The sequence below is a fragment of the Anolis sagrei genome, chromosome 6 (genome assembly GCF_037176765.1).
Source record: "Anolis sagrei isolate rAnoSag1 chromosome 6, rAnoSag1.mat, whole genome shotgun sequence".
NCBI classification, from domain to species: domain Eukaryota; kingdom Metazoa; phylum Chordata; class Lepidosauria; order Squamata; family Dactyloidae; genus Anolis; species Anolis sagrei.
The window spans coordinates 40,432,398-40,458,891 of record NC_090026.1 but is presented as its reverse complement, the minus strand read 5'-3'; the positions used below and the strand labels follow the sequence as shown (position 1 = coordinate 40,458,891).

General features: G+C 42.6%; 1 protein-coding gene across 2 annotated transcripts; it reads left to right on the top strand.

Moving 5' to 3' along the window:
* Positions 1-1,045: 1,045 nt before the first annotated feature.
* On the top strand, positions 1,046-22,766 carry MSL1 (MSL complex subunit 1). Of its 2 annotated transcripts, XM_067470033.1 has the most exons (9): positions 1,046-1,132; positions 3,727-4,793; positions 11,892-12,118; positions 12,600-12,973; positions 17,816-17,880; positions 18,573-18,640; positions 19,069-19,193; positions 19,348-19,420; positions 19,710-22,766. In XM_067470033.1, the coding sequence occupies exons 2-9, from the start codon at positions 4,071-4,073 to the stop codon at positions 19,798-19,800; spliced, it is 1,746 nt and encodes a 581-aa protein (XP_067326134.1). In that variant the 5' UTR covers positions 1,046-1,132; positions 3,727-4,070; the 3' UTR covers positions 19,801-22,766. The 2 variants fall into 2 exon arrangements, with proteins under 2 accessions (XP_067326134.1, XP_060637030.2); XM_060781047.2 differs by having other exon boundaries at positions 1,053-4,793.
* The last annotated feature ends 3,728 nt before the right edge of the window (positions 22,767-26,494 follow it).

Sequence of the window (26,494 nt, the reverse complement as noted above, 5' to 3'; positions counted from 1 at the left end):
CCGCTCCCTCATCCATATTGTGCTTTATATTTTTAATGTACCAAACATACCAAGTTTGAATGAAAATGTGACTCTATTTCCTGTGATGGTCAATGACCAAAATAAATGATTTGATTTGAACTCCCAAATGTCAAGGTCTATTATCTCTAACCTCCTCCAGTATTCACATATGGGCATGTTGATTATTCGTGCCAAGTTTGGTCCAGATCCATCATTGTTTAAGTCCACAGTGCTCTCTGGATGTAGGTGAACTACAACTCCAAAACTCAAGGCCAATGCCTATCAAACCCTTCCAGTATTTACTCATAGGAGTTCTGTGTGCCAAGACTGGTTCAATTCAGTCATTGGTGGAGTTCAGAATGCTCTTTGATTGTGTGTGAACTATAAATCTCAGCAAGTACAACTCCCAAATGACAGCATCAATCTCCCCTTCAACCCCACTAGAATTCAAATTTGGGCATATCAGGCATTTGTGCCGAATTTGGTCCAGTGAATGAAAATACATCCTGCATATAATGACAGTTAATAACAGCAGCATAATTACAGTTGTGATGTAGCAACAAAAATAATGTTATGGTTGGGGGTCACCACAACAGGAGAGAACTGTATTAAGGGGTTGCGGCATTAGGAAGGTTGAGAAACACTGATGTAGGCACTGAAATTCTCCACCAAACTGAATCCTCCTCCAAACTGCAAAACCCCATGCCTCAACAGGATGCAGGGAGGTTGAGAACCACTGCTTTAGAACATGGCCATATAGCCTGAAAAAAACCTACAACAACCCAGCCTATTGGCTGTTAGGAATTGTGGGAGTTGAAGTCCAAAACATCTGGAGAGCCCAAATTTACCCATGCCTGGATAAGGGATTGTCAACTTGGCAGCTGACTACTTGATAAAGATGTTAATTCTTCTGCAAGGCCCTGGCGTGTATGGCTGCCATGTCTGTGTGGGAAATGTGTGTGTGTCCCCTTCTGCTTCCTGCTTGGAGTGAGGGCTGCCCTCGCGCTCTGCTCGCTGGCCCCGCCCCCTTCCAAGGTGCCTCTCTCTCTCTCTCTCCCCTTCCAGCCCGTCAATGGCGGTTGGCGCATGCGCACTACCCGGAGGCGGCCCAGGCCATGGCGGCCGTTTAAAGGTAACCGAAATCAGTCGGAACCGGAGCGGCGGATTTGTTGTTTTCTTTCCGCACCGGGCTCCCCCCTCCCTTCGCCCGCTTTTTCCCGCCGCCAGCCTTTAGGAAGCCGTAAAGGGGCGCAAGGGCAGAGGAGGAGGAAGGGAACGGGCTCCGTCTTCCCGCCTGCTTGTGGGTTTCAGGCCCGAGATTATTTTCCTCACAAAAACAACCAACTTGAGGGAGAGGGAGGCATCCTGAAGAGGCGGAGGGCTAGAGTGAGGGCAGGAAAGGCCTCCCTTCCTATTCAGCCTTGGAGGAAGTTGCCTTTTAGCCAGCCCATGCCGTTGCTCTCCCTCCATCCCTTTGAACCTGAGGGAAGAGCAGTCGAGTAGCAAGGCCCTGATTCCCACCACAGACTACTTCCGCGTCTGGGGCTTGGAGGGAGATTGGCAAACGACCCTTAGTGTTGGGGAAGGCCCACATGTTCCTGGGCCCACCTTTTCCCCATTGAGGCGCCCAAAAGCTGAGAAAGGGGACCCCAAGGAGGAGGAAGAAAGGGACCCCGAGGAGAAGGAACTCTAGAGAAGAGCCCACAGCGCCTCACTCTGTTGGGGAACCAAATCCCACCCTTTTTTATCCCTTTTTTCCCTCCAAATTAAATCGTGGGGAATGCATCCCCCCACTTTAGGGGGAAGGGGGGCTGTTCCTCCCTATAAAAGAAACCCATAGAAGAGCTTGAACCTTCCTTGTCTTGCCAGACGTTGCTCTCTCCCAAGTGGATGGCTTTATTCCTTCTTCTTTGTTAGACAGGGAGGTTCAGAAATCTTAAGTCCCAACAGGTGAAGCTCACAATCAGGGCCCAGTATTGTAAGCACCCTTTTGTTATTAGTTGGGAAAGAGTGGAAGACTGCCCTGTCCCAGCTCCCTATTTGTTTATTTATTTTAGTTAGTCGAGGGGCTTCCTATTTTCCTTTCCCTGTAGCACCCCATTCCCCACTGTTTTGGGGGAAAGGTTGAGAGGTTCCCTATTTTCCTTTCCCTGTAGCACCCCATTCCACACTGTTTTGGGGGGGAAGTCAGAGCCCCAGTTTTGGGGGAAAGTCAGAGCCCTGCTGTTTTGGGGGAAAAGTCAGAGCCACACTGTTTTTTGGGGGGAAGTCAGAGCCCCACTGTTTTTTGGGGGGAAGTCAGAGCCCCGCTGTTTTGGGGAAAAGTCAGAGCCCCGCTGTTTTTGGGGAAAAGTCAGAGCCCTGCAGTTTTTGGGGAAAAGTCAGAGCCCCACTGTTTTTGGGAGAAAGTCAGAGCTCCACTATTTTGGGGGGAAGCCAGAGCCCCGCTTTTTTGGGGGGAAAGTCAGAGCCCCACTGTTTTGGGGGAAAGTCACAGCATTGAAACCACCCCTTTTGTTTGTTAGGGAAAAGTGTTAGTTAGGGAAGAGTGGGGGCTTTCCCTGCCTCAGCACCTTGTTTATTTATTTATTTTTGTTAGGGGGCTCCCTGTTTTCCTGTTCTTGTAGCAACCCCTCCCCCCCATTTTAAGGGAAATTTTGTGGGAAATTCAGAACCCAGAATTGAAACCACCCTTTTGTTGTTAGTTAGGGAAGAGTTGGAGGACTTTCCTTCCTTGCCCTATTTGTGTTTTTTAGTTAATTGAGGGGCTCCCTGTTTTCATCTCCCTATAATACCCCTTACTCTGTCCTTTGTATTGGGGGAAAGTAGAGGCCCCGAAGCAGCGATGGAGCCCAATTAGGAGCCCAATTGAACCCTCCTTGTCCTGCCAGACGTTGCTTTCTCCCAAGTGGATGCCATTATTCCTTCTCCATGGGCCTTTGTTAGATAGGGAGGTTCAGAAATCTTAACTCTCCCAACAGGTGAAGCTCACAATCAGGGCCCAGCATTGAAACCACCCTTTTGTTGTTAGAGAAGAGTGAAGGGCTTCCCTGTCTCAGCTCCCTATTTATTTTAGTTAGTCAAAGGGCTCCCTGTTTTCCCTCTCCCTGTAGCACCCCATTCCCCACTGTTTTGGGGGAAAAATCAGATCTGAAACCACCTTTTGTTATTAGTTAGGGAAGAGTGGAGGACTTCCTTGCCTCAACGCCCTATTTGTTTTTTAGTTAGTCAAGGGGATCATTGTTTCCCTCTCCCTGTAGCACCCCATTCCCCATTGTTTTGGGGGGAAAGTCAGGGCCCAGATTTGAAACAATCCTTTGGTTATTAGTTAGGGAAGAGTGGAGGACTTCCCTGTCTCAGCACCCTATTGATTTATGTTGTCACCTCCCTATAGCACCTCATGCCCCACTGTTTTGGGGGGAAATTAGAGCCCAGAATTGAAACCACCCTTTTGTTATTAGTTAGGGAAGAGTGAAAGACTTCCCTGTCTCAGCACCTTGTTTATTTTTTAGTTAGTCGAGGGTTAGGGTTAGTCGAGGGTCCCTGTTTTCTTCTCCCTGTAGTACCCCCCCCCACACAATTTGGGGGAAAAGTCGGTGCCCAGAATTGAAGCCCCCCTTTTGTTATTAGGGGAAAGTGGAGGACCCCCCCCCCCGCCTGAGCGCTCTATTGATTTTTGTTTTTGAGTTAGTGGAGGGGCTCCCTGTTTTCCTCCTCTCCCTGTAGCACCCCATTCCCTCCCCCCTGTTTTGGGGGGGAAAGGAGAAGAGGACTGGAGGCAGCGATGGGGCGAACAGAAGGAGGACCCGGAGGAAGAGGAGGGCGGCGGTGAGTCCGTGAAGCCGTCCGAGGACAAGCCAAGGGGGCCGTCGGAAGAGCAAGCAAGGGGGGCGATGGGTCTTGGTGGGGCGGGAGGCGACGTCGTGGGCGCCCCCCGAGGGGTCCAGGCGGGGGATTGGGGTCCAGGGGGAGGAAGAGGAGGAGGAGGAAGAAGGCGGCGGCGAGACGGCGGCGGAGGCACCGCCAAAGAAGCCCCGTCCGGAGCCTGAAGCCGCGGCCGCCCCATCGCCATGAGATCCACCGTGTACAAAGCCACCGCCGCGGCCCCACCGACTCCAACAGCCGCGACGACGACGACGACGGGGCCGGGCTTGCTGGAGCCTGGCCCGGAGGAAGAGGAGGAGCCTCCGCCTCCTGTGGCTGTGGCTGCAGCGGCGGCGGCGTCAGGCCCCAAAGGCCGGGCTCCTGCCTCCTTGCAGCAGGAAGGGGGAGAAGGCCTCGGCGGGAGCGGTTGCTGCTGGAGCGGCTTGGTGGTGCCCTCGCCGGGCACTGGGCAGCAGGCGGGCGTGGGCGATGCCCGGCCCTCCAAGTACCAGGCGGTGCTGCCCGGACAAGCGGCGGCGGTTGTTGCTGCTGCTGCTGCTTCCACCGCCGCCAAGGAGGGCAAGCGAGGAGGAGGAAGCGGAGGGAGCAACAGCCCCCACGCCGGGCCCGGAGGCTCCCCGGCCTCGCTTTCCCCCTCTCCCTTGCCCACCGAGCCCGGACAGCCTCCCCCCGCGGCTGCAGAGGAGCCCAACAGCAAGTGGAAAAGCAGCAGCGTTGTTGGAAGCACCAGCGGTGGTGGTGGGAGCAGCCTTCGGAAGAGCCCCATGGGGGCCGGCGGGGGCGCCTCCAGCCAGGCGGCCTGCCTCAAGCAGATCCTGCTGCTCCAGCTGGACCTTATCGAGCAGCAGCAGCAGCAGTTGCAGGCCAAGGAGAAGGAGATCGAGGAGCTCAAGGCCGAGAGGGACACGGTGAGTTGGGGCGGACACAGGGTTAACGGCCCGAGGGTTGGCGGGAGAACGCGTTTGAAGGGGCAGGAAGAGAAGGGTTAAGCCACACTGGTTGGGCGCCAACCGGCCTCCACAGGGTTAAGCGAGAGGAGGGAGAGGGCTCGCGCGCGTTGGGCGCCTGCTCTTAGGAGTGGGAGGGGCCAATGGAAATCCTCGCAGGGGCGTATGGGGAACTTCGGGGCTGGGAAGGGAGGAGGGAATGGGCTCGAAAGAAAGAAAGGCCCGGGCTGCCACTTTTGAATAGCAGGGCCCTTTCGCCCAGACTACCACGACAGGAAAAACCCCACATTTTCTGCTTTGAACTGTGTGGACTCAGACAACCCAGTTCAAAGCAGATATTGGGGGATTTTCTGCATTCATATCTTGGGATATAGGGCTGTGTGGAAGGCCCCCCACACAGCAGTGTAAAAATACACTTTCTCTGCTTTGCACTGAAATATATGGCAGTGTAGACTCATAATCCAGGCCCTTCCACACAGCCCTATATCCCAGAACATCAAGGCAGAAAATCCCACATTATCTGAGTGTGGACTCAGACAACCCAGTTCAAAGCAGATACAGAGCAGTATAAAAACCCCACTTTCTCTGCTTTGCACTGAAATATATGGCACTGTAGATTCATAATCCAGGGTCCTTCCACACAGCCCTATATCCCAGAACATCAAGGCAGAACATCCCACATTATCTGAGTGTGGACTCAGATAACGCAGTTCAAAGCAGATATTGTGGGATTTTCTGCATTCATATTTTGGGATATAGGGCTGCGTGGAAGGGCCTCACACAGCTGTATAAAAACTCACATTCTTCTTTGAACTGGGATATATGGCAGTGTGCACTCATACCCCAGGGCCCTTCACACACAGCCCTATATCCCAGAATATCAAGGCAGAAAAGCCCATAATATCTGCTTTGAGCTGGGTTATCTGGGGGCTCTTCCACACAGCCTTATAACCCAGAATATCAAGGCAGAAAATCCCACATTATCAGAGTGTGGACTCAGATAACGCAGTTCAAAGAAGATATTGTGGGATTTTCTGCATTCATATTCTGGGATATAGGGCTGAGTGGATGGCCCCCCACACAGCAGTATAAAAACCCACTTTCTCTGCTTTGCACTGGAATATATGGCAGTGTAGACTCATAATCCAGGGCCCTCCCACACAGCCCTATATCCCAGAACATCAAGGCAGAAAATCCCACATTATCTTAGTGTGGACTCGGACAATCCAGTTCAAAGAAGATATCGTGGGATTTTCTGCATGCATATTTTGGGATATAGGGCTGTGAATGAATTGATTGTTTATTGTACTAGCCCTAGGCCATGACATAAAATATACAACCTTTAAAAGTACAATAAGCACTTTCCAATATAAGTATTAAAACATGTTCTGTATACTGGCTCTTTAAAATTATAGTAGTGACATGATAACAATTACAAATGTCTGATTTGTATCATCCCAAAATATCTCAATTTCTAGCTTTTGCTGTGGATGGGTCCCACACAGTTGTATAAAAACCCACTTTCTCTGCTTTGAACTGAGACTCATAACCTAGGGCCCTTCCACACAGACCTATATCCCAGAATATCAAGGCAGATAAGCCCATAATATCTGCTTTGAGCTGGATTATCTGGGGGCTTTCTACCTTGATATTCTGGGATAAAGGGCTGAGTGGAAGCCCCCCCCCCCCAGCTGTATAAAATCCCACATTATCTGCTTTGAACTGGGTTAACTGAGTCCACACTCAGATAATGTGGGATTTCCTTCTTGATATTCTGGGATATAAGGCTGTGTGGAAGGGCCCTGAGTCCACACTGCGGTATATTCCAGTTCAAAGCAGATACTTTGGGATTTTCTTCCTTAATATTCTGGGATATAGGGCTGTGGCAGTTCAACGCAGATCAACGTAGATTATCTGCCTTGATACTCTGAGTTATATGGCGGTGTGGAAGGGGCTGGAGGGCATTTTAGGGAGAAGTTTCTGTCACTGTAGACATGGGAGAATATTGATCAAGGAAAAAACAGAGAGGGAGACCCACTTGTGTAGTCGGAAGTGAACAAAAGAGAGTCCAAGCCAGTTTGTGTACTTGAGGTCAAATCGCCCCTCCTTCCCCATAGGACATTGAGAAATTGTGTTAGCTTTGAGGGTATTCTCCCTGATTTTGTCAGTTAAAATATGATTAGCCCTGGTTCGTAGAATCATAGAATATTAGATTTGTAAAAAACCACATGAGCCATCTAGGCCAAACCCCTGCCATGCAGGAAAAGCACCAAGTATCCTTAACAGATGGCCATCCAGTCTCTGTTTAAAAGTTTCCAAGGAAGGAGCTTCCACAACACTCAGAGGCAGAGAGCTCCACTATTGAACAGCAAGTATTTGGATGAGATAAGCACTTTCCAATATAAGTATTAAAACATGTTCTGTATACATGTTCCAATAAATGCCAGTTGCTGTTGTCAATAGATCAGAAGAGGAATCTGGCAAAACCAACTCTTAAGGCTGGACCAATACTGCCTTATATCCCAGGACCTTATCCCAGATTATCTGTTTATCCCAGATTACCTGGCAATGTAGACTCATATAATCCAGTTCAAAGCAGGTAATTTTCGATCAGATCATGGGAATATAGGGCAGTGTATATCCAATCTAAGGCTGACTCTACAATGCCATATAACATCCAGATTATCTGCTTTGAACTGGATTATATGACAGTATAGACTCATATAATCCAGTTCAAAGTAGATAATGTGGATTATCTGCTTTGATAATTTGGATTATATGGCAGCCTAGATCCAGCCTTTATTTATTCAGCTGTGTCCCTTCCACACAGCTGAATAAATCCCACAGTATCTGCTTCGAATTGGAATATATTGCAGTGTGGACTCAGATAACCCAGTTCAAAGCAGATATCGTGGGATATTATTTATTTATTTATTTATTTACTTACTTACTTTATTTGTATACCGCTGTTTTCAGCCCTTAGGCGACTCACAGCGGTTAACAACAAGAACAGCAAAAACAGCAAAAATTCAATGCTACAATAACACGGTATAAAACAGTTAACCTCGTAACACATTATACAATAATATACAATTAACAACAATAGCCATTCACTAGCATCTCATCACTAAAAACATGATCCAGATCCGTCATCCATTGTTCCATTCCTTTGTTCATTACACTCATTGCACTGACTATTCGAACGCCTGCTCAAACAACCAGGTCTTCACTTTTTTGCGGAATACCATTAATGATGGAGCTAGTCTAATATCCGTGGGAAGGGCGTTCCACAGCCGAGGGGCCACCACCAAGAAGGCCCTATCTCTCGTCCCCGCCAGCCATGCCTGTGAGGCAGGCGGGATCGAGAGCAGGGCCTCCCCGGAAGATCTCAAAGTCCTGGTGGGTTCATAGGCAGAGATGTGGTCGGATAGGTAGCTTGGGCCGGAACCGTTTAGAGCTTTAAAGGCCAACTCCAGCACTTTGAATTGAGCCCGGTAGCAAATTGGTAGGCAGTGGAGTTGGCGCAACAGGGGGGTTGTATGCTCCTTGCGTTCCGCTCCTGTTAGAATTATATGTGTTATGTGGAAGGACCCTGCTTTTAAAATCCTGTAAAATTCATGGAATAGTCATAAGTCAACAGGTCACTTGAAGGTGTGCACTCACGCAAACACACACACACACACACACACACACACTTCAGTGTTATTGGGCAAGGGTAAAAGGCTCCTTTTTATTGGGACTTTTATTCCACTTCCCATTTTATTGGGAAAAGCAGGCTGAAATTTAAATGATTTGAGGTGTAGCATGATAAGAGGTTAAATATGATCACCTTTGACCTCTACCATGCTACAGTTCCTTAAGCTATTTAAATAAAATCATGATGTTTTCTCTTAGGGCAGGCAGGTTTTTTATAAAATTAAAAAAGGAACCTTACTGTTTGTAGGCTAAAGTGGAGGCAGCCCCTCAATAAAGAGAAGGTATTGCAAGGGTTAATGTTCAAGGGCAGCTGAAGGCTTAGCTGGAAATGGAACTAGAAGGGAGCCTGGAGGAGGGAGGGGATGGTACTGCATGAGTTAATAAGCAGCCATGAAAGGGGTTGACACCCTGGAGGTTAAGCTGAGGGGCAAGTTGGGAAGGTTGACGGGTGGAGTTAAGAACCCTGCCTGGCACTACCCCAGGCACACAGTGTTAAGGATTTGGGAGAGGTTGCAGTTATTAGGGAGTTAATCAGCAGCTGACCAGGCAAGGCAGGGTTTGTAGCTGCTGCTGTCCCTTGTATCAGCAGAGCTGTAGTAATAGCAGGGTTAATTTAAAGCTGCCCACCTGTGGTATACAAAAGGTTAATTTAAAGGGGTCTTGGCTTGGAGCTGCATGGGAGGGAGAGAGGCTTGATCAAAATAAGTCAGCTGCAGTGTCCATGTGAACAATAGAGGAAGGCTTTTGAACTGGTGCCTTTTACAAGGAATATTATAAGTATAGATTTGGTGCTCTTCTTCCACCTCTTCCCTTCTAGAGATACTGTTCTTCCCCCCTCCCTTTTCACAGACACCACAGCCCACTTAAAAATAATCACTATTACAAAATGTGTTTTTGGTGGTACTCCTGCAAGGTACTTCTCTCCACCCTTGCCCTGGCACCTTGCAACTCTTGTTTGTCCTTCTTGTATTTGGTGAAAGCCAACAGTTTAGAGTCCCTGGGTCCTACAACATGACAGGGGCTTTCATGGAGAGTTTTCCTCCTAGTTACAGCCACAACTGTAAAATGATGTTTACAATAAATATGTGGGAGGGGGAGATGCTTCACAACCCTCTTAAACTATCACCATAAGAGCTGAATGGGAACACAAGATGAAACTGGGGGAGATCCTTAGGATCAACTGCAAATGAAGGTTGGTTGGCTTTTGTTGCTTTTAAAGTTACTATCTACAGCAAAAGTAGTTTAGAGCATAATGCACATTTCTAAGTTATGCTCCTAGAAATAACGGTTTAGTATGCCATCATTTCTGTCCCTCATTCCCTGTCCCCAAATTGCCACAAAAGACTTGTAATCCTGGCCCCTATGCATGGCACGTGTGCTGCCTAAAAATAGTCCCCTCTTCTCAGTTCTTGCAGCTGCTGCATCCATTATTATCAAGGAAAAAAGTGTTTCTACCTCCTCCCTCTGGAGACATGTTTGTCAGGGTTTGTGTTTGTAGTGTGAGATGCAGTGGTAGCATTAGCTTTTGATTTGCAAAAAGTGGTAGCAGCTTAATATTTTTACCATTCATAGCAGAAAGCTGTGATCCAAAACAGATAGTGTAAAAACAAATCTCCCGTCAGGCCCCTGTAAAGTTAACCAATATGGAGGTGCCAGCTGCCGTTTTGCAGTCAAGGATGTGATGATGGCAGACTGAATACTTACCGTGCTTTTGCAAAGGCTGGGGGGGGGGGGCACACAAACCCACACACACATCCTGAGGAGGTAGAATACTCACAGCACATATGCAAAGAGTATGAGTCAGGCTGATTCTAGCACAGCTGAGTTGGTTGTTGTTGCAGTTCCTGACTGCAGATTTGCAAAGTATCTGCAGTGGTTCTTTCTCTTATCCCCAAGTGCCATTCTTTTTTATGGAGTAATGCCAAAATCTTTAGTATTTTTGTTTCACTTGTGGAAATATTTGAGAGCTTTTGGACTTCATTTTACAGAGTGATCTTCTCTGTCTGCCACATCAGTGTCCAAAATGGAGGCTTTGCAGAAGAGATTGTTAGATGAATTAGACTTGCTTCTGGAAGGATTTATTAAAAAACAGAGATACCCTTGATCCGCGATAACATCAGTTTGCATTCCTGTTGCACTGTAGTTTGCATCTTTGGTACCCCCTTTTAACATTACATTTCATATGCTTGGTAGTTTTTGGACACTGTTACACAACTCTTATATTAAAGATATATTTAATGGTTGCAGTATGCTAGGTAGTATAGAGAAAAATATGTGTAGGGAAAGACAAAGAATACAGGGCTTTAATGACAATAGCTCAAGAAAAGGATAGTTTTTTTTAAAGTAAGTTGCTATTCATTCCCATTTTATAGCTAGGGAACTAAAGCAATAGAGAGTGATATCAAAAGCTTTCACAGCTGTGCTGGATTTGGGTTCTAACATCCAATGAGTACTGTTTTTCCCTATTGTGAACGTTTCTATATTTTGTTATATGTCTATGTGGAAGTGTTAAATATAAACCTTTGGGACTGGTGCAGAATGTGTGGCTTGAAAAACATGGGGAGAAGATCTGTTCCCAGTGCTATTGAATGAACATGAGCGAGGAAGAAGTAGTAAACATCACACTGTGTTTTTAACAAGGAAGTAGAATTAAACATGGACATCTACAAAGTGCCTGATGCTATAAGTGAAAACAGAAGGTGCAGAAGCTACTTATCTTTCATAAATATACCATTACATGTGTATCATTCAAGTGGGATATATATGCAGGTTTTATTTAAATTTACAGAAGGAGAACATTGCATGGTATAGCTGAAATGTTACTCTATCTTGACTGAAGAATCACTCCATTCCTGCTTTACTGAAGCATTGATGTTACCTTCAGTTTCTCTCCCACCCATCCTCCCTGTCCCCCATTTCATCTAGTGATCTGGAAATATTCTTCCCAATTCTTCTCTGTAGATTTCATGTAAATCCTTATTATTTTCCACAGTGAAAGCAAGTAGCATAGAGTTTTCTTACAAAAGAAATCAGTGATGTCTGCAGATATATCCTGAGAAAAAGATATAGTGTTGACTAAACTGATAACTGCAACAAAACATTTCAAACACCAAGTCGTTAGTAAAATGGAGTTCTATTCTTAATCATCATACTTTTAAAATGGAGGCAAAATTGGCATCCCAGTTTGAAAGAGAGATTGATGTGGAGTAAGCATGTCCAAACAGGACCCAGTACTATCAAGGCTTGTAAGCAAATATCAGCACTCCCAGGTAATTATTGCAAGGCTGATTTTTCACAAGGTGAATTCTAGTAACTGAAAATACCATATTTGATATTTAACACATTGCACTGTTGTGTCCTCAGCTCCTTGCTCGAATTGAGCGCATGGAAAGGAGGATGCAGCTGGTGAAGAAGGACAATGAACGTGAGAAACACAAGATATTTCCAGAGTATGAAACAGAGGAGGCAATTGAACCTGAAGTACCAGAGAAGTCACCTATAGAATGTCCACTGCCAGAGCTCTTGGAGACATCCCATCCACTGCCTTTGAAACACTTCCCATATGGACGGAATGGAAAGGGCCACAAAAGGTAATGCCAAGATTGCTGGTCTGTGCTTTCAAATATGCTTTTACAAGGTTTCCACCCATGAACCATTGGGAGTTGCATTCTATAAAAGAGCTAAGAATTTTGATAAAGAAATTTGGCAATGTTTGATATTCTTGGAAGGACTTTGTGGTGATTAAATTTGGGTTCAAAACTCTTAGGTCAGTGGTTTTCAACCTGTGGGTCCCCAGATGTTTTAGCCTTCAACTCCCAGAAATCCTAACAACTGGTAAACTGAGTGGGATTTCTGTGAGTTGTAGGCCAAAACACCTGGGGACCCACAGGTTGAGAACAACTGTCTTAGGTTCATGTACCATCTTTGTAAAAACGATGATAACCACTGAAGTTTGAGTTGATTTCTCATTTCTAAGCTACTTCACAATAGAACTGTAGAATTCCTGTGCGGTTTTCTTCTTCTTCTTCTTCTGTATTTGCTGCTGTAGACATATCCTTGTTTTTTCTGCAGGAAGTCTCCATTTGGAAGTGCTGAGAGGAAAAATCCAATGAAGAAGCTGGTGGCTGAATTTGCAAAAGTTAAATGTAAATCTCCAAAGGCTTCTGCACTGAAAGATGAACCCAGCAGTTCTTTGACTGAATCAATTAACAGACGTGAACTAAGAAGTCAGGAAACTCCTGAAAAAACTAGATCACTTGGAGACACTCCGCTGAAATCCTCAGCATCTTTGAAAGGGCATGGGTGCCATTCAAAGGAAAGGGACTCCTGCAGTGAAACAGAAGACTTACCCTACCTTTCCACCACTGACATGTACTTGTGCCGGTGGCACCAGCTGCCTCCTTCACCATTACAAGAAACTTCTCCCAAGGAGGATATTGTAGCAAGTAAGAGGCTTGCTTGTGCCTTTGTGGTGGTTGGTGTGAGGTGGGTTGGAGGGGCATGGAACTTACTCATTTAGGGGTCTTCTTTAGAGGCTTTTGAACACTCGAAGAGAGTCGGATGGCAACATTCCATTTCTGAGTGATGCTGTGTCAGGTTCTAGACCTGGCTGGAAAATTGAAGTCTCTGAAACTCATACCACTTTAGACCAGGTGTGGGCAATGTGCAAAGAAGATTGGCCACTTTAGTGATCCGTGGTGACTTTTTGAATAACCATGACGTTTGTAGCATACAATGCTCACAGTGTATGCTCTAAGTATCGGTTTTTGTTAGCAAGCAGCTCTTGATGACTCATGTTGGGGATTGGCAGTGTGACAGTCATCTTTTTATGTGAAGACTAGGTGAAAACAGTTCTGTCCTGGGAGATGTGTATTTGCTGGCATGACCAAGAGCCCAAAGTTGCTGGAATCTTCGAATATCTTTTGTTCTCAAATCAGGTTGCTCTATAAACCATATCAGATTAGCTGCATTTCAGATAAGCTCTTTCGCACACATGTAAGGCACTCAGGTACAGTTTTTTTTCTCTCCTAGTAATGTTTCCAGCTGCAATACCCACAAGCTATTGAGTTTGATATCAGACTGCTTTGTCAATCAAGATATCTGTCTTCATCTGGAGTTGTAAAGAAATAATTTGCACTCTTATTTGAGATAGTTTGCACCAGCAGCACCTTCAGTTTTTTTAAAAGGAGAAAGTGAGTAGGGAATGCATGTGTGTATATTTATATAGGAGTTTTGTTTAGAGAAAAATGGGTCTCACTTTACAGGTTGGAGCTGAAAAACAATTGAACTAAAGTAAGAAGAACTCTTATCAGTACATAACTGTTTTTGGTTTGCAAGGTTTTTTAAAAGGACAACCCAAAGCACATACATTTTGCATTAACTGTGGTAAGAAGTCACACGATGTCTGCTTTAAGCCATATTAATGAGTAACATTTTGAAGTCAATCTGTGGTATAGATTTATTAAGGTAAGATATGGCACAATCAAGTTTTTATCTCTTTTTTTGTTAAGGGGAGAACACAGTTGTGCGTTTAGACTCAGCTATACAAATGAATACCATAGGGGGGAAATTTTCGTATTTTGTGTTTACATACTCATTTTGCTTGATTTTACTTTTTTATTTTAAAGTTTTTTTTTTAAAAAACCTAGAGTTTTGTATATTATTTTTTCCCAATAAGCAGAGCTGCTCGTGGAAGAGGAATGGTAAGTGATGACTCTTAGGGTATTTGTGTGATTAGGTGATGACTGTGAATAGAAGCAAATCGGCATTTGGCTATATATCATTCACAAACTATGATCTGAGCATATTTGACATACAGCTGCAGGTTCTTCTATGTTCTGTTCAATTTTCCACAATTCTGAAAAAGTAGCAAACTACTGAACCTATATGCAGTAAGTATTCAATAAAGCAAGTTCTTTCTCAAGGTATATCATATTTGATCTTCAGAATCTCTTAATGCAAAATGTACAACTTTGTATTTGTTTGTGTAATTTGCTATAATATTTTCAGTTTATCTTTGTTTGACCAAGAGATGTGGTTGATTAACCAAACCATGCGCAGAAATCTTAGGGAACCAGGGGATCAAAAAAGAAAGGAGTGGTTCAATTCTAAATGCTCTGAAACTGCAAAAATGTTCTTTGAAATCACTAAACTCTCCTAGAGTTAGTTGTTAGATTTCCTAGAGAGAAGCCACAACTGTTAATCTAGTTTACTTCTATAGCAGTGATGGGGACTTTGGTCTGTTAGATGCTTTGAACTTCATCTCTTATCATTTCCACCTGACATAATTGTAGAGTCTAAGTCAGGCATGGGCAAACTGTTAGGAATTGTGGAAGTTGAAGTCCAAAACACCCGTAGGGCCGAAATTTTCCCATGCCTGGTCTAAGCCTATAACATAGTACTGCTTTTTAGTGTAGTCAGCAGGAAAGAAACTGTCTGATGTTCAAGGGCTTGTACTTAGTGTTAGCCAGTTTTCAACTTTATGAGCATGAAAGCTCAAAGAAACATGGAGGTTTGTGATCTTGTTCAACAGATGAAAAGGGCCCAAGAATATGATGACGGCATCATCCTCTCAAGTAAATTTTGTTTCTGCTTTTACCTGTTAATTAGGCAGAGTAGCAGATAGTGAAAAACTCTGACCTTGTTCCTGTTGTATGTTTGTGTAGGAATTATATACAGTGGGAACTTTGGTATCTGTTGGGGTTTGGATCCAGAATTCAAATGGATACCAAAATGACAGACAACTCAACAAAGGCTGGAGAGAGCCTGAGGATCTGTGGCCAGGGGCTGCAGGAGGGTGTGCCTATGTATTAGCACAGTACTTGAAGCACAGCAAAATAAATTTAACATATTTTTGTGCTATGGTTGGTTGAATCCCTGATTGAAGAACCCATGGATACACAGGGTCAATTGTATTTTCCTCAACTGCTTAATTGTTGTTATACCTCTCTCAAGTTGTTCTTGCTTTCATAGTTATAAACTTTTCAATGCGGGTATGGATGAAGGCAAATATGGTTGATGGTAGTCTTTTCTCCAGTGACTTTTGAGCCATAGGGCTTTCTGTCTTGGTTCCTGAGCGACTAGGAAGAGAATCTGTGTTAGACCGTTTTATGCATGAACTGCTTTTCCTCTGACCCCCCTCTCTGCCACAAATCTCTTAAAAGTAGCCATTTTGCCCATATACTATTTGGTAGTTGGGGTTCTTGGATGCAGATTATTCTGGATAGAAGAAAATGTACTAAAGATTTGCAGTTTCTCCTGTTAAAATGGCATTCTAGAAATCTAAATCTATTTTCTATAATTACATATATAGGAGCTAAATTCAATTATACTGCAATTTTGTGTTTTCCATCTTTTTAAATGTGATAACAAATTCTTTTCTTAGGGAAGTTCTGAAGCAATTTCCTTCTGATGATTAAGAAAGATTTTTTTCACACCAGATTGTAGAAACCTCTTCCTCTTAAAAGCAACTTGGTCTTAAAATCCAAGTGAAATTTACACAGCAGAATAAACTAGAATCTGGTCATCTTTTCTTTCTTCCATGTCCCCTCCCTCATTTTTGGCCCTGGTCTTGTCTGATATGTGCTTGCAGTTTTGTGCTAGAGTATTGAAGAATGCTTTTATGGGGTCAGCTTATAATAAATTGTCCACAATTTTATAATAACTTTGTGGGATTGGTTCAAAGATCTTTCTAATCTAGAAGGTTGTTTTGAACTGCAGCTAACCCGTTGCTTCTGGGAAGCTCACAAACCAAACATGAGGAAAGCAACCTTTGCTGTATTGCCATGAGTGGGAGTTATAGCTCTCCAGATGTTTTTGAACTGCAAGTTGTAGTAGTCCTATACGGCATAGTTCATGTTGAGGAGTGATAAAAGTTGCAGTCCCCTGGCAATGTATAGAGAGCTGCATGATTGCTCTGCCTTAATAAATCAAAAGTATTGTTCCCCTCTAAATGGGGAAATTTCACTTAGTTATCATGGGTAGTAACCATTATTCGTCATAAAATTATCCTAACCCTTCTTTAAACATACTTGTCTCCCATGACCTTTGCAACATCCTATGGTAGGAAAATAGTGCAAGACTTGCAGACTTCTCAGTAATTACTCAGATGGCACTAGGGCTAATTTAAATCTCAAAATCTCTGGCTTGGAAAACTTTTGTTCCAAGTCAAGCCATTGGTTTGAGTGGTCTGGATAAACAGAAATTATCAGTCTCGAGACTAGGCAGTCTTTAAGATGCTAGTTTGTGAAAACATTCTGAAAGCTGCCAATTAACCTTTTGAGCTAGCTGGGAGAAAATGTGCTGCTGGTTTAGAGAATGCCTGGCAAAGGATTGAAGCAGGTTTATAAAATAGCATTTTACCCAATCATTTGTGGCATATAAAAACTCGCGTCTAGGTGACAAGACAAAGAGGTTTTTGTAAATTGCAATAGAATGGTGTTTCTTTGTTTTTTAGGCTATTGATGCATACCACATTATGACTAACATAGGTATATAAAACATATGAGTATAGACCAGTAATTTTTTGGAACTTGAAAAATTGGCTTCAAGCCAACTCTTCATAAATGGTTTTATTTAGGTGATTATTATTATAAATAAGATATTTAATAATTGTGTTGCAATTGTACTTGCTTGTTTGTGCTTTTGTATTTTGAGGGAGACCTGATTGTGCCATAAAATCAAATGATTTACCTGGAGGGTAGATCTCTACAAGTCAGTTCTATGAGTCTGTAAATAAAGGGATTTTAAAAAAGTTTTGGGCTGTTCACATGTGGTATTTTAGCTAAATACTACTTGGTACTATTACTAAAGGACATTGGTTTCTCAGTACTGAATATGAATGATCATGTTCTTCAGAATTTGTGAGCTCAGATTCAAAACCTTTTTTCAGCTACAAAGCTCATTTGGTGGTTGCAGAAAATCCTTCGGGCCTCAGCATGTTTGCACATAGAATGATATGTAACCTATTCTGAGCATTTGGAAAGAAAACTTGAAAGTCATTTTAACTACAGAAGCTGGGAACTACAAGCCATGTGGCCAATATTGGAAAATCTTAAGGTTTCTGAAGAGGACCAAGATTGTTTTTCAAGAGGACCAAGTTTATTATGTATATAGAGTAGTAAAAATGACAATAAGGTAGGCAAGCACCTTGCTAATTGATGTTACTGAAACATCTAAACTCACTTTGCTTTTCACTACTAGGCTTATTACATTGTTTAATGTTAAATTCTCTTTAGCATTTCTTTTTCTTAAAATGAATCACTATCACACTTGTTTTCCCTTTACAGTTCCATCATGGAGGGACCACACAGTAGAACCTCTGAGAGACCTGAATCCTTCAGAGCTTGTGGAGGTAGGTCAGCAAATAAAGAAGCAAATAGGAAGACAGGCAGGTTGTTGTGGCAGGTTGTTAAGGTTCAGAACAGGAAGACAAGGAAATAGTTGTTAAAAGAGGAGGAAGGGTGTAGGGTAAATCCCATAAGCAGACATGGAGAACCTTTGTGTTCCTTTGCTCCTAAACCAGAAATTATCACCATGTTTATCTACAACTTTAAGAATTTATCCCCATGTTTATGTACAACTGTAAGAATTTCATATAAGGAGTTTTGTGATGAAGCTCAAAATACTCTGTTTTGCCTGTGTTACTGGGACACGTAACTCATGCTGCCACCAGGAAAATTGATTGGCGTTGCTTGATGAGCCTGCCAGTTATGCCTGGGCACTGATACAGGTAGCCATTTAATCTGAATAAGAGACTCTTCTCTGTTAATTTATCTGTGGCTAAAAAGCAGCATTTTCTTTTCTTGGTTCAGTGCTTTGTTCTCAAAGCCTGATCTTTTGCATATTTGTTTCCTGGGTTTCAGGAGGATTCCAGAGGGAAATAAAAAAAAAGAATATTGTAATCTGCTAGCTCACAAATGCCTTTTTCTGGGGAATGAAAAGAAACAATACTCAGCCAGTGATGGGAGAATCCATTCTAGTATCATAATTAATGACTTAGCAGTGTAGTTATTGACATTTAAAAATATATATTTTTCCTCTTAGACCTTAGATGACAGTGTCTTCTCCAAACGGCATGCAAAATTGGAACTGGATGAGAAGAGGAGGAAAAGGTGAAAAGGAATTGCAGCTGTTTGTGGGCCAGAGGCTTGGGCAACTAGTTTATTTTTTAGTAAATGCAGTATGAGATATGCAATTGGGTTGTATGTTTTACAAAAAGTGAAGGAGTATAGAATATAAAGTAAATCTAATAGAATATAAATCAAAAGTATTAACAGATGTTTTGGGAGAGGTAAATAAACAGGTGCTTTTGAATATAAGGACTCAGATTAACTGAACAAAATTGGGTGATATATTAATATAAAGAAGTGTTTTCCCTTATAGTTTGTAATTAACCTTTTGTATTCCTGGTCATAGGATGTTCTGTCAGTTTCCTAAAACAACTAGAATAGTGTAGCGTAGTGGCTACTAGTCACAACATGGAGGCACTTATATGAAGTTTTGAATATATTACAATTTTTCCCTTTTCTTCTTCCCAAAGGTGGGATATTCAGCGGATTCGGGAGCAAAGAATTTTGCAGCGACTACAGCTCAGAATGTACAAAAAGAAAGGAATTCAGGAATCTGAGCCTGAAGTTACCTCATTTTTCCCAGAGTCAGATGATGGTGAGTGACTTTTAAATACGATATTGCAGGTCTTCACGTTATCCATGCATAGCTTTAAACTAAAAAGGGACAGGAAAAACCTGTTCTAAAAATGGGCATTGCTCAATATTTATCACCTGTAAAGGTAATATTCCATTCATCTTTCTCATTTTAGTTGAAAGCCTGATGATCACCCCTTACTTGCCTGTTGTAGCATTTGGCCGACCATTACCAAAATTAAGCCCACAGTAAGTACACACATCTATATTGAGGGAGGATATACTGTGCTGAAATGAGGGATGTTGAATTATGGGCCTTTCCTCTATACATTCAAATCTTGTTTCCTACTGTAGCTCCTTCTGAACTAGAGGTGACAATTGGGTTGATATGTTTTCTTTTTTAACCTTTCTTCTCTTAAATCTTTGTTTGTGTGCTTATTACCATTTCTTTATAAAGAGTGAGGAATTTGAAATGCTAAAACTCTTCCCCCACTTTGCTGTTACTAACCATTTTCCATGCAACATTTTTATTTGTCAGGAACTTTGAACTGCCATGGTTGGATGAACGAAGTCGCTGCCGGTTGGAGACACAAAAGAAACAGACACCTCACCGGACATGCAGGAAATAGGTGTGTCCAACTAGGAGAAACCTCTGCCTTGACAGGTTGCCCTTTGCTAGTCACAGCAAGTGGCAGAGAACTGTATATGTCATTTTATGTCAATCTTCCCTCTTGATGTACATTCTTGTTCACTATAAATATTTTTTTATGCTTGCATATGGTTTCTTTGAGACCTCAAAACTCTTCATCTGTTGTCCATTTTTTTCTTTTACTTGGGAGAAACTACTGTTTTTTTCTTCTTGTTGGGAAAAAGTTGCAAAATTTCAGTTGGCAACCTCAGATGAACTGTACTGAACAGTTGCAGTGAGCAAGTCTGTTGAGACTATGAGCGGTGGACAAGCATAAAAATATGACAGTATTGTTCCCATTTGTAAATTATCGCAAACATGAAGGCTTCCTCTGTTTTCAAAAACTCATATTGTTATTGACATTATTGCGCTTGCTCCTTAAGGGCATTGGAAATGAAGTGGGGGTGGTGTTACCCATCTGAGTACATTGGGCAAAGGGACATTTCTATTGGATCTGCTCCCAGCTGCTCTTCCAAAAAACATCCACATCATTGATCCATGCATTTCCTCCTGCCTCATTTGATCCTTCACATACTGCTGTGATGTGGCTTTTACTTTCATTTCTGGTTTTCTCAAACTTGGTTTATACCTTCTGCTTCAATTTCAAGGACAGTAGGTGATCAAGTCTTGACTTTGTAACATCCGTAGTGAAGGTCTGTAGGTCTGACAACTGTGCCACACTGTTAATTCTGTCAGGACACTTGACATAATCCTAAATTAACAATGCGGTGTCGGCCTGTCTCCAGATTTTCACTTGTTTGTTTTACCAGAACATGCTTATGGTCTTATTTTCCTCTGTCAAAATACAGTGGGGTCTAAATGGTTGGGTTTTAATGGCACAAAAAGTTGCACAGTTCTGGATCCTTAATGGAAATTCTAAGCATTAGCACTACTAAATTTACTGGCATTTGAGATCTGGTCAGTTTAGGCAGATACCGACCCCTTGGCATTACCAATAGACAAATGACATTTCAAAAACTGGACTTCCCTATTACAGCCAAAGGCTGTAACAGGCTCTTGCCTGGAAGCACTTACAAACAGCCATGTGGTTCTTTTCCCAGCCTAGGCAAAGTAATTTGTTTCTAGAAAGAATGGGGAGCAGTGAGAGAGTGGAAAGGTAAAAAGATAGTATCCTTTCACCCAGAAGCTAAATGATTCCTCCAATCAAATCTTTCTGAGAAGGAGTCTCTCCCTGTGTGAAGTCGATTGCAACAGTATATATACCTTTTAGAAAGGTTCAAATCTTCTTGCAAGAGGTGAAATTGCCCCTACATTCGGCACAGTCTGCAAGTCCTGTGGGTGGGAACCAACTTTCTGTTCTCTCACTTTTTCTTAAAATTATATTAAAAAACACCAACAGTTGAAACTTTCTTTCTTAAACATAGTTGGCACTTCTTAAGTAGATCCCAGACTTGAAATCTTTACAGTAGCTGGTGATTAAAACAAACAATGCTTCTGAGAACAAGGAATTCCTGAGAAGAGAGTATATGCTTATTTGCCTGCTTCATACAATAGCAGGTGGCCGCTATTGTCTATGTGTGCACACACAAGTGTATTTTTATGAACACTGAAGCTAAAATCTTGCAGTGCATGACACTGTTGTATAAATAGAAGAATGTTTCTTGTGTCACTTTTCTGGTTTGTTACAAGATCCAGTGCAGGATGATATTCATTCTCTTTAAATGCCAATAACATCACATAGGGAGGATGCTCATCCACCAGATTGGTTCTTTCCCAACTTTCCAACCTCCAAATACTTCCAGTAGCTGCAGTTATTTCTGGGTTATAAGTCCTGAAAAATCAAAAGGATGCTCCTTTTCTTCAAAAGGTAGCACACTCAATGTCCATGTAGTTAAGTCACGAATTCAACAGACACTTTGAAATGAGAAGAAAACACATCTTCTCTTTTGCCAAGTAGCCTGTGTATTTGAGATAGTGCACAATGCTTGCCTAGCTTTATTTTAACTAAGGCTGTGTTTGGATCTTTTGCTTTTTTAGCATGCCAGCATGCATCCTTACAGGTTTTTTAAAAATTATTTTTGCCCTACTGTTAAAAGCATGGTCATATATAACCAGCAAGCTTTGATGAGAGTCTTACTGGTGGAGGCATTGTTGATTTTAGAGTGTTATCCTGCTAGCATTTGAGCCTACTTCCAACTCTAAAGTAAGCACAAAGAGTTTGCAAGATATTTCTTGAGTTGATGTGGTTAGAAAGGAGGAGGAAGATGTTTCTGCTTGCCCCCAAATTTGGCTTTTATCAGAGATGCCATACATGTTGTCCTGAAATATAGCAGCAAAATCTTCTCATCCCTACTGCCACTTGCCCCATTGAGACCATGCTGACTTAAAATAAGTTTGTTTAATATTAACACATGGAACTTGTATCTAAGAAGGGGATGGATACGTGTGTGGAAATAGATAGCGGTTATATAAAGGTTTTGCATTGGATGTTAGCTAGGAGCAAGATGGAAGGAATGGTCTTTCTCCCCATAAGGGAATACAGCACTGTGAAATTTATATTAACTAAAAGCCCTTGGAAATCAGATCTGATCTTCGGTTTAAAACAAAAACATTGCTTTATTTAACCAAGTTAACAGTAGTTCTAAAATTGTAATTTTGTCCCATGCTTTGTTTTTCTGCCCTTTGACATGTGGTTGTCTGCAGATGCATCCTTTTTTATACCATTTTAAATATGTAAAATCTGTTGTCTTGTAAATATCTTATAAAGGACAAAGAAGTTTGTAAATAAGCAAATTTGTGGCTGTTAATGTTTTTTAATTTTTTTGCTTTGGTTCATTTAGGTTTAACAGTGTTAACAGGGAGTATTAAAACAGATGTTCTGCTTGTATGTTTAAACAAAATTGAAACAAATCAATTTTTTTTACAATAAAAAAGAATATTAATGTTTTTCTTATGTGTTGTGCCTCGTTTGACAGATGGTACAATTTTGACCAGCAGAATCTACTTCTGCTATTGGACAGAAAAGGTTACTGTAGTGGCTTTAAACTTAGTTAAATGTATAAATCAAGAGGAGTCTGAATAGTTGGATCAGAAGTCCTTGAAAGGTAGAAAGTAACAGTAGACCTGTATTTTTTTAAATGTAGTATCAAAATATATACAATAGAGTGACTCATTCCCAGCAGCAGCTCTGGAAATAGTATTGTATGTCATGCTTTGCCTAAAAAAGGAAAATTTACTTTCTGCAGTAGAAACGATACAGCCAATCATAGGAACATTTAAATGGAACAGGTTGAACTTGCAAATGAGAATGCCATCATTGCGGTTTTGCACAAGGGCCCTGTGTCTTTGAGACATGGTGGTTTTTGAGTCTAGAAAAGGCAGCCAGGACCATTTAAATTTGTGGGGTTTTTTTTGGGGGGGGGGGCAGGAAGCAGTATCTGTCCTCCCTTTCAACATTATTATAGCTAAGTTGGTTTAACAAAGCATACATACTGATATTATCAAAAGCAAAACAATAAAAGGAAAATTACAAGACTGGAAAAACAAAAAAGCGAAAGTGCATGAATTGGTTTTAGGCATACTTTTTAAAGAGTATTCTAAAATTGCGAGACTGCATGTGGCAAGGACAAATTCCATGTTGCAGATGTTTAGAAAAAAATAGTGCTGAACCTTGTCATAAACATCTATAGTGTAACATCATATAGAATATAGAATAAATTCTGCTTGTTTCATCTTAAACCCACAACACATCTAGAGCAGTAAAAGGCAAAATGTGGTAGCTGAATGTGTTGATCTTAGAGAAAGTCTATGGGGGTTTTCAGCATAGAAAAGAAAGGGGCATGACAGACACCATAAAATGATGCATGTTGTGAAAAAAGTGGACAGGAATAACGATGTTAGATATGCAGCTCTTCAGTGAAGCTGCCCGGTGGCGCAGTGGGTTAAAGCCCTGTGCCAACAGGACTGAAGACCAACAGGTCGCAGGTTCGAATCCGGGGAGAGGCGGATGAGCTCCCTCTATCAGCTCCAGCTCCTCATGCAGGGACATGAGAGAAGCCTTCCACAAGGATGATAAAACATCAAATCATCTGGGCGTCACCTGGGTAACGTCCTTGCAGACGGCCAGTTCTCTCACTACAGGAGTGGTCGCTCCTGACACGACCAAAAAAAAAAAAAAGTGAAGCTGTATTGATTCAAAACAGACAAAGGTACCCGATTCCTACAACTATGGCGTTAAAAGCACTGCCCTTATTCTACAGGGGTTTATGAATAGTACCTAAAGATGTTGGGTGTATCTACACCAGGGGTCCTCAAACTAAGGCCCCGGGGGGGGGGGGGGGGCGGATACGGCCCTCCAAGGTCATTTACCCAGCCCTCGCTCAGGGTCAACCTAAGTCTGGAACGACTTGAAAGCACACAACAACAACAACTACAATCCCATCCCATCCCATCAACCAAAAGCAGGCCCATACTTCCCATTGAAATACTAATAAGTTTATATTTGTTAAAATTGTTCTTAATTTTAATTATTGTATTGTTTTTAAGTGTTTTTTGCACTACAAATAAGATATGTGCAGTGTGCATAGGAATTCATTCATGTTTTTTTCAAATTATAATCTGGCCCTCAAGCAGTTTGAGAGACTGTGACCTGGCCCTGTTTAAAAAGTGTGAGGACCCCTGATCTGCACTCTAGTATTATTGCAGTTTGACACCACTTTGACTGCCATGCTCAATGCTATGGAATCATTGGAGATGTAACTATGCAAGGACTTAAGCCTTCTCTGCCCAATAGTGCTGCTGATTTTCCAATCTACAGCTCCCAGGATTCTGTAGCAAACTATATTAATTCTGCAGTGTAGATGCACCTGTTGATGGGCCTCCCATGTCCTTTGGTAGCATGCATTTGCTGGGAAAAGAAACACTGTCCTTGTGTCCTGACTCTGGACTTTTTATTAGCATCTGTTTAGATAGTGGGTAAACATGATACTGGACTGGGCTAGTCTTTGATGTGATCCAGCCAAGCTCCTTTTTATGTTCTAACTTTTATGATTAGACTTGGTTCATGTTAACCCAGTTGATAGACTATTTCAAAATTATACTGTTTTTGCATATCATTTTCAGTGCCAGGTTTCTCTTCATTTTTTTTCTTTTCTACAAGTGGCAACCGGTTTTTCCTAGGTAATGAGATTGGGTAGATAATAGGAAGGCGAATGGTTGTTATGGTTAATGTTAGTTGAGCCTTATAACCTAAGTCACTTTAAATAAACAAAAATATTGTTCCAGCATGCAGTATAACTGGGTTTGTATTTTCCACCAGCTTCCTGGACCTAGCATGCCACTGCAGGCTCACCCGCTTTTGCATTACAGGTTGGCCATCCCTTATCTGAAATTCTTGGGAAAAGTGTTTTGGGTTTTGGAACACCATTACTTGCATAATGAGATATCTTGGAGATGGGCCGCAAAATTTATGTGTGCTATGGCAGGCCATGGGGCAACTTCGGCCCTCCGGGTGTTTTGGACTTCAACTCCCACAGGAATTGTGGGAGTTGAAGTCCAAAACACCCAGAGGGCCGAAGTTGCCCCATAGCCTGCCTTAATATGCATAGCTTGAAGGTACATTTATCCAATATTTTTAATAATATTGTGCATGAAACAAAGCTTGGGTACCTTTTGCCACCAGAAAGCAAAGGTGTCAGTGGGTGCATCTACCCCAGGCATGGGCAAACTTTGGATGTTAGGAATTGTGGGAGTTGAAGTCCAAAACACCTGGAGGGCCGAGGTTGGCCCATGCCTGCCTTAAATGCATATCTTGAAGATTAATGTATTCAATTGTGCATGAAACAAAGTTTGGGTACATTTTGCCACCAGAAAGCAAAGGTGTCCGTGGGTGCATCTACACCAGGCATGGGCAAATTTTGGCCGGCTGTTAGGAATTGTGGGAGTTGAAGTCCAAAGCACCTAGAGGGCCGAAGTTGGCCCATGCCTGCCTTAAATGCATAGCTTGAAGGTTAATGTATTCAATTGTGCATGAAACAAAGTGTGGGTACATTTTGCCACCAGAAAGCAAAGGTGTCAGTGGGTGCATCTACACCAGGCATGGGCAAACTTTGGCCGGCTGTTAGGAATTGTGGGAGTTGAAGTCCAAAACACATGGAGGGCCGAAGTTAGCCTATGCCTGCCTTACATGCATAGCTTGAAGGTTAATGTATTCAATTGTGCATGAAACAAAGTTTGTGTACATTTTGCCACCAGAAAGCAAAGGTGTCAGTGAGTGCATCTACACCAGGCATGGGCAAACTTTGGCCAGCTGTTAGGAACTGTGGGAGCTGAAGTCCAAAACACTTGGAGGGCCGAAGTTTGCCCAAGCCTGATCTACACTGTGAGATCAATGCAGTTTGACACCCATTAATGACTATGGCTCAGTGTCAAAGAGCTCTGCCAACCTCATCAAACTACAAATCCCACAATTCCACAGCACTGAGCCCTGGGAATTAAAGCGGTATGGGTCTGCATTGATTCTACAGTGTCCATGCAGCCTTGCTTGAATTATTTTGGCTTTCGGAATTCTGGCTAAGGGCTGTGTCCAACCTGTTTTTCTCCATGCGGCCGGTTTACCCTTTTCATTCCCTCCGAAGCCTGTGCAACGCCCTGCCTCTACGCTTTCAGTCCTGCAG

Bases quoted from the DNA above. Each gene is read 5' to 3' on its own strand.
- MSL1 (XM_067470033.1), top strand. From the start codon at position 4,071: ATGAGATCCACCGTGTACAAAGCCACCGCCGCGGCCCCACCGACTCCA. The intron at 12,119-12,599 runs GTAATGCCAAGA...TTTTTTCTGCAG, and splicing joins AATGGAAAGGGCCACAAAAG to GAAGTCTCCATTTGGAAGTG. The intron at 19,421-19,709 runs GTAAGTACACAC...TTTATTTGTCAG, and splicing joins TTACCAAAATTAAGCCCACA to GAACTTTGAACTGCCATGGT.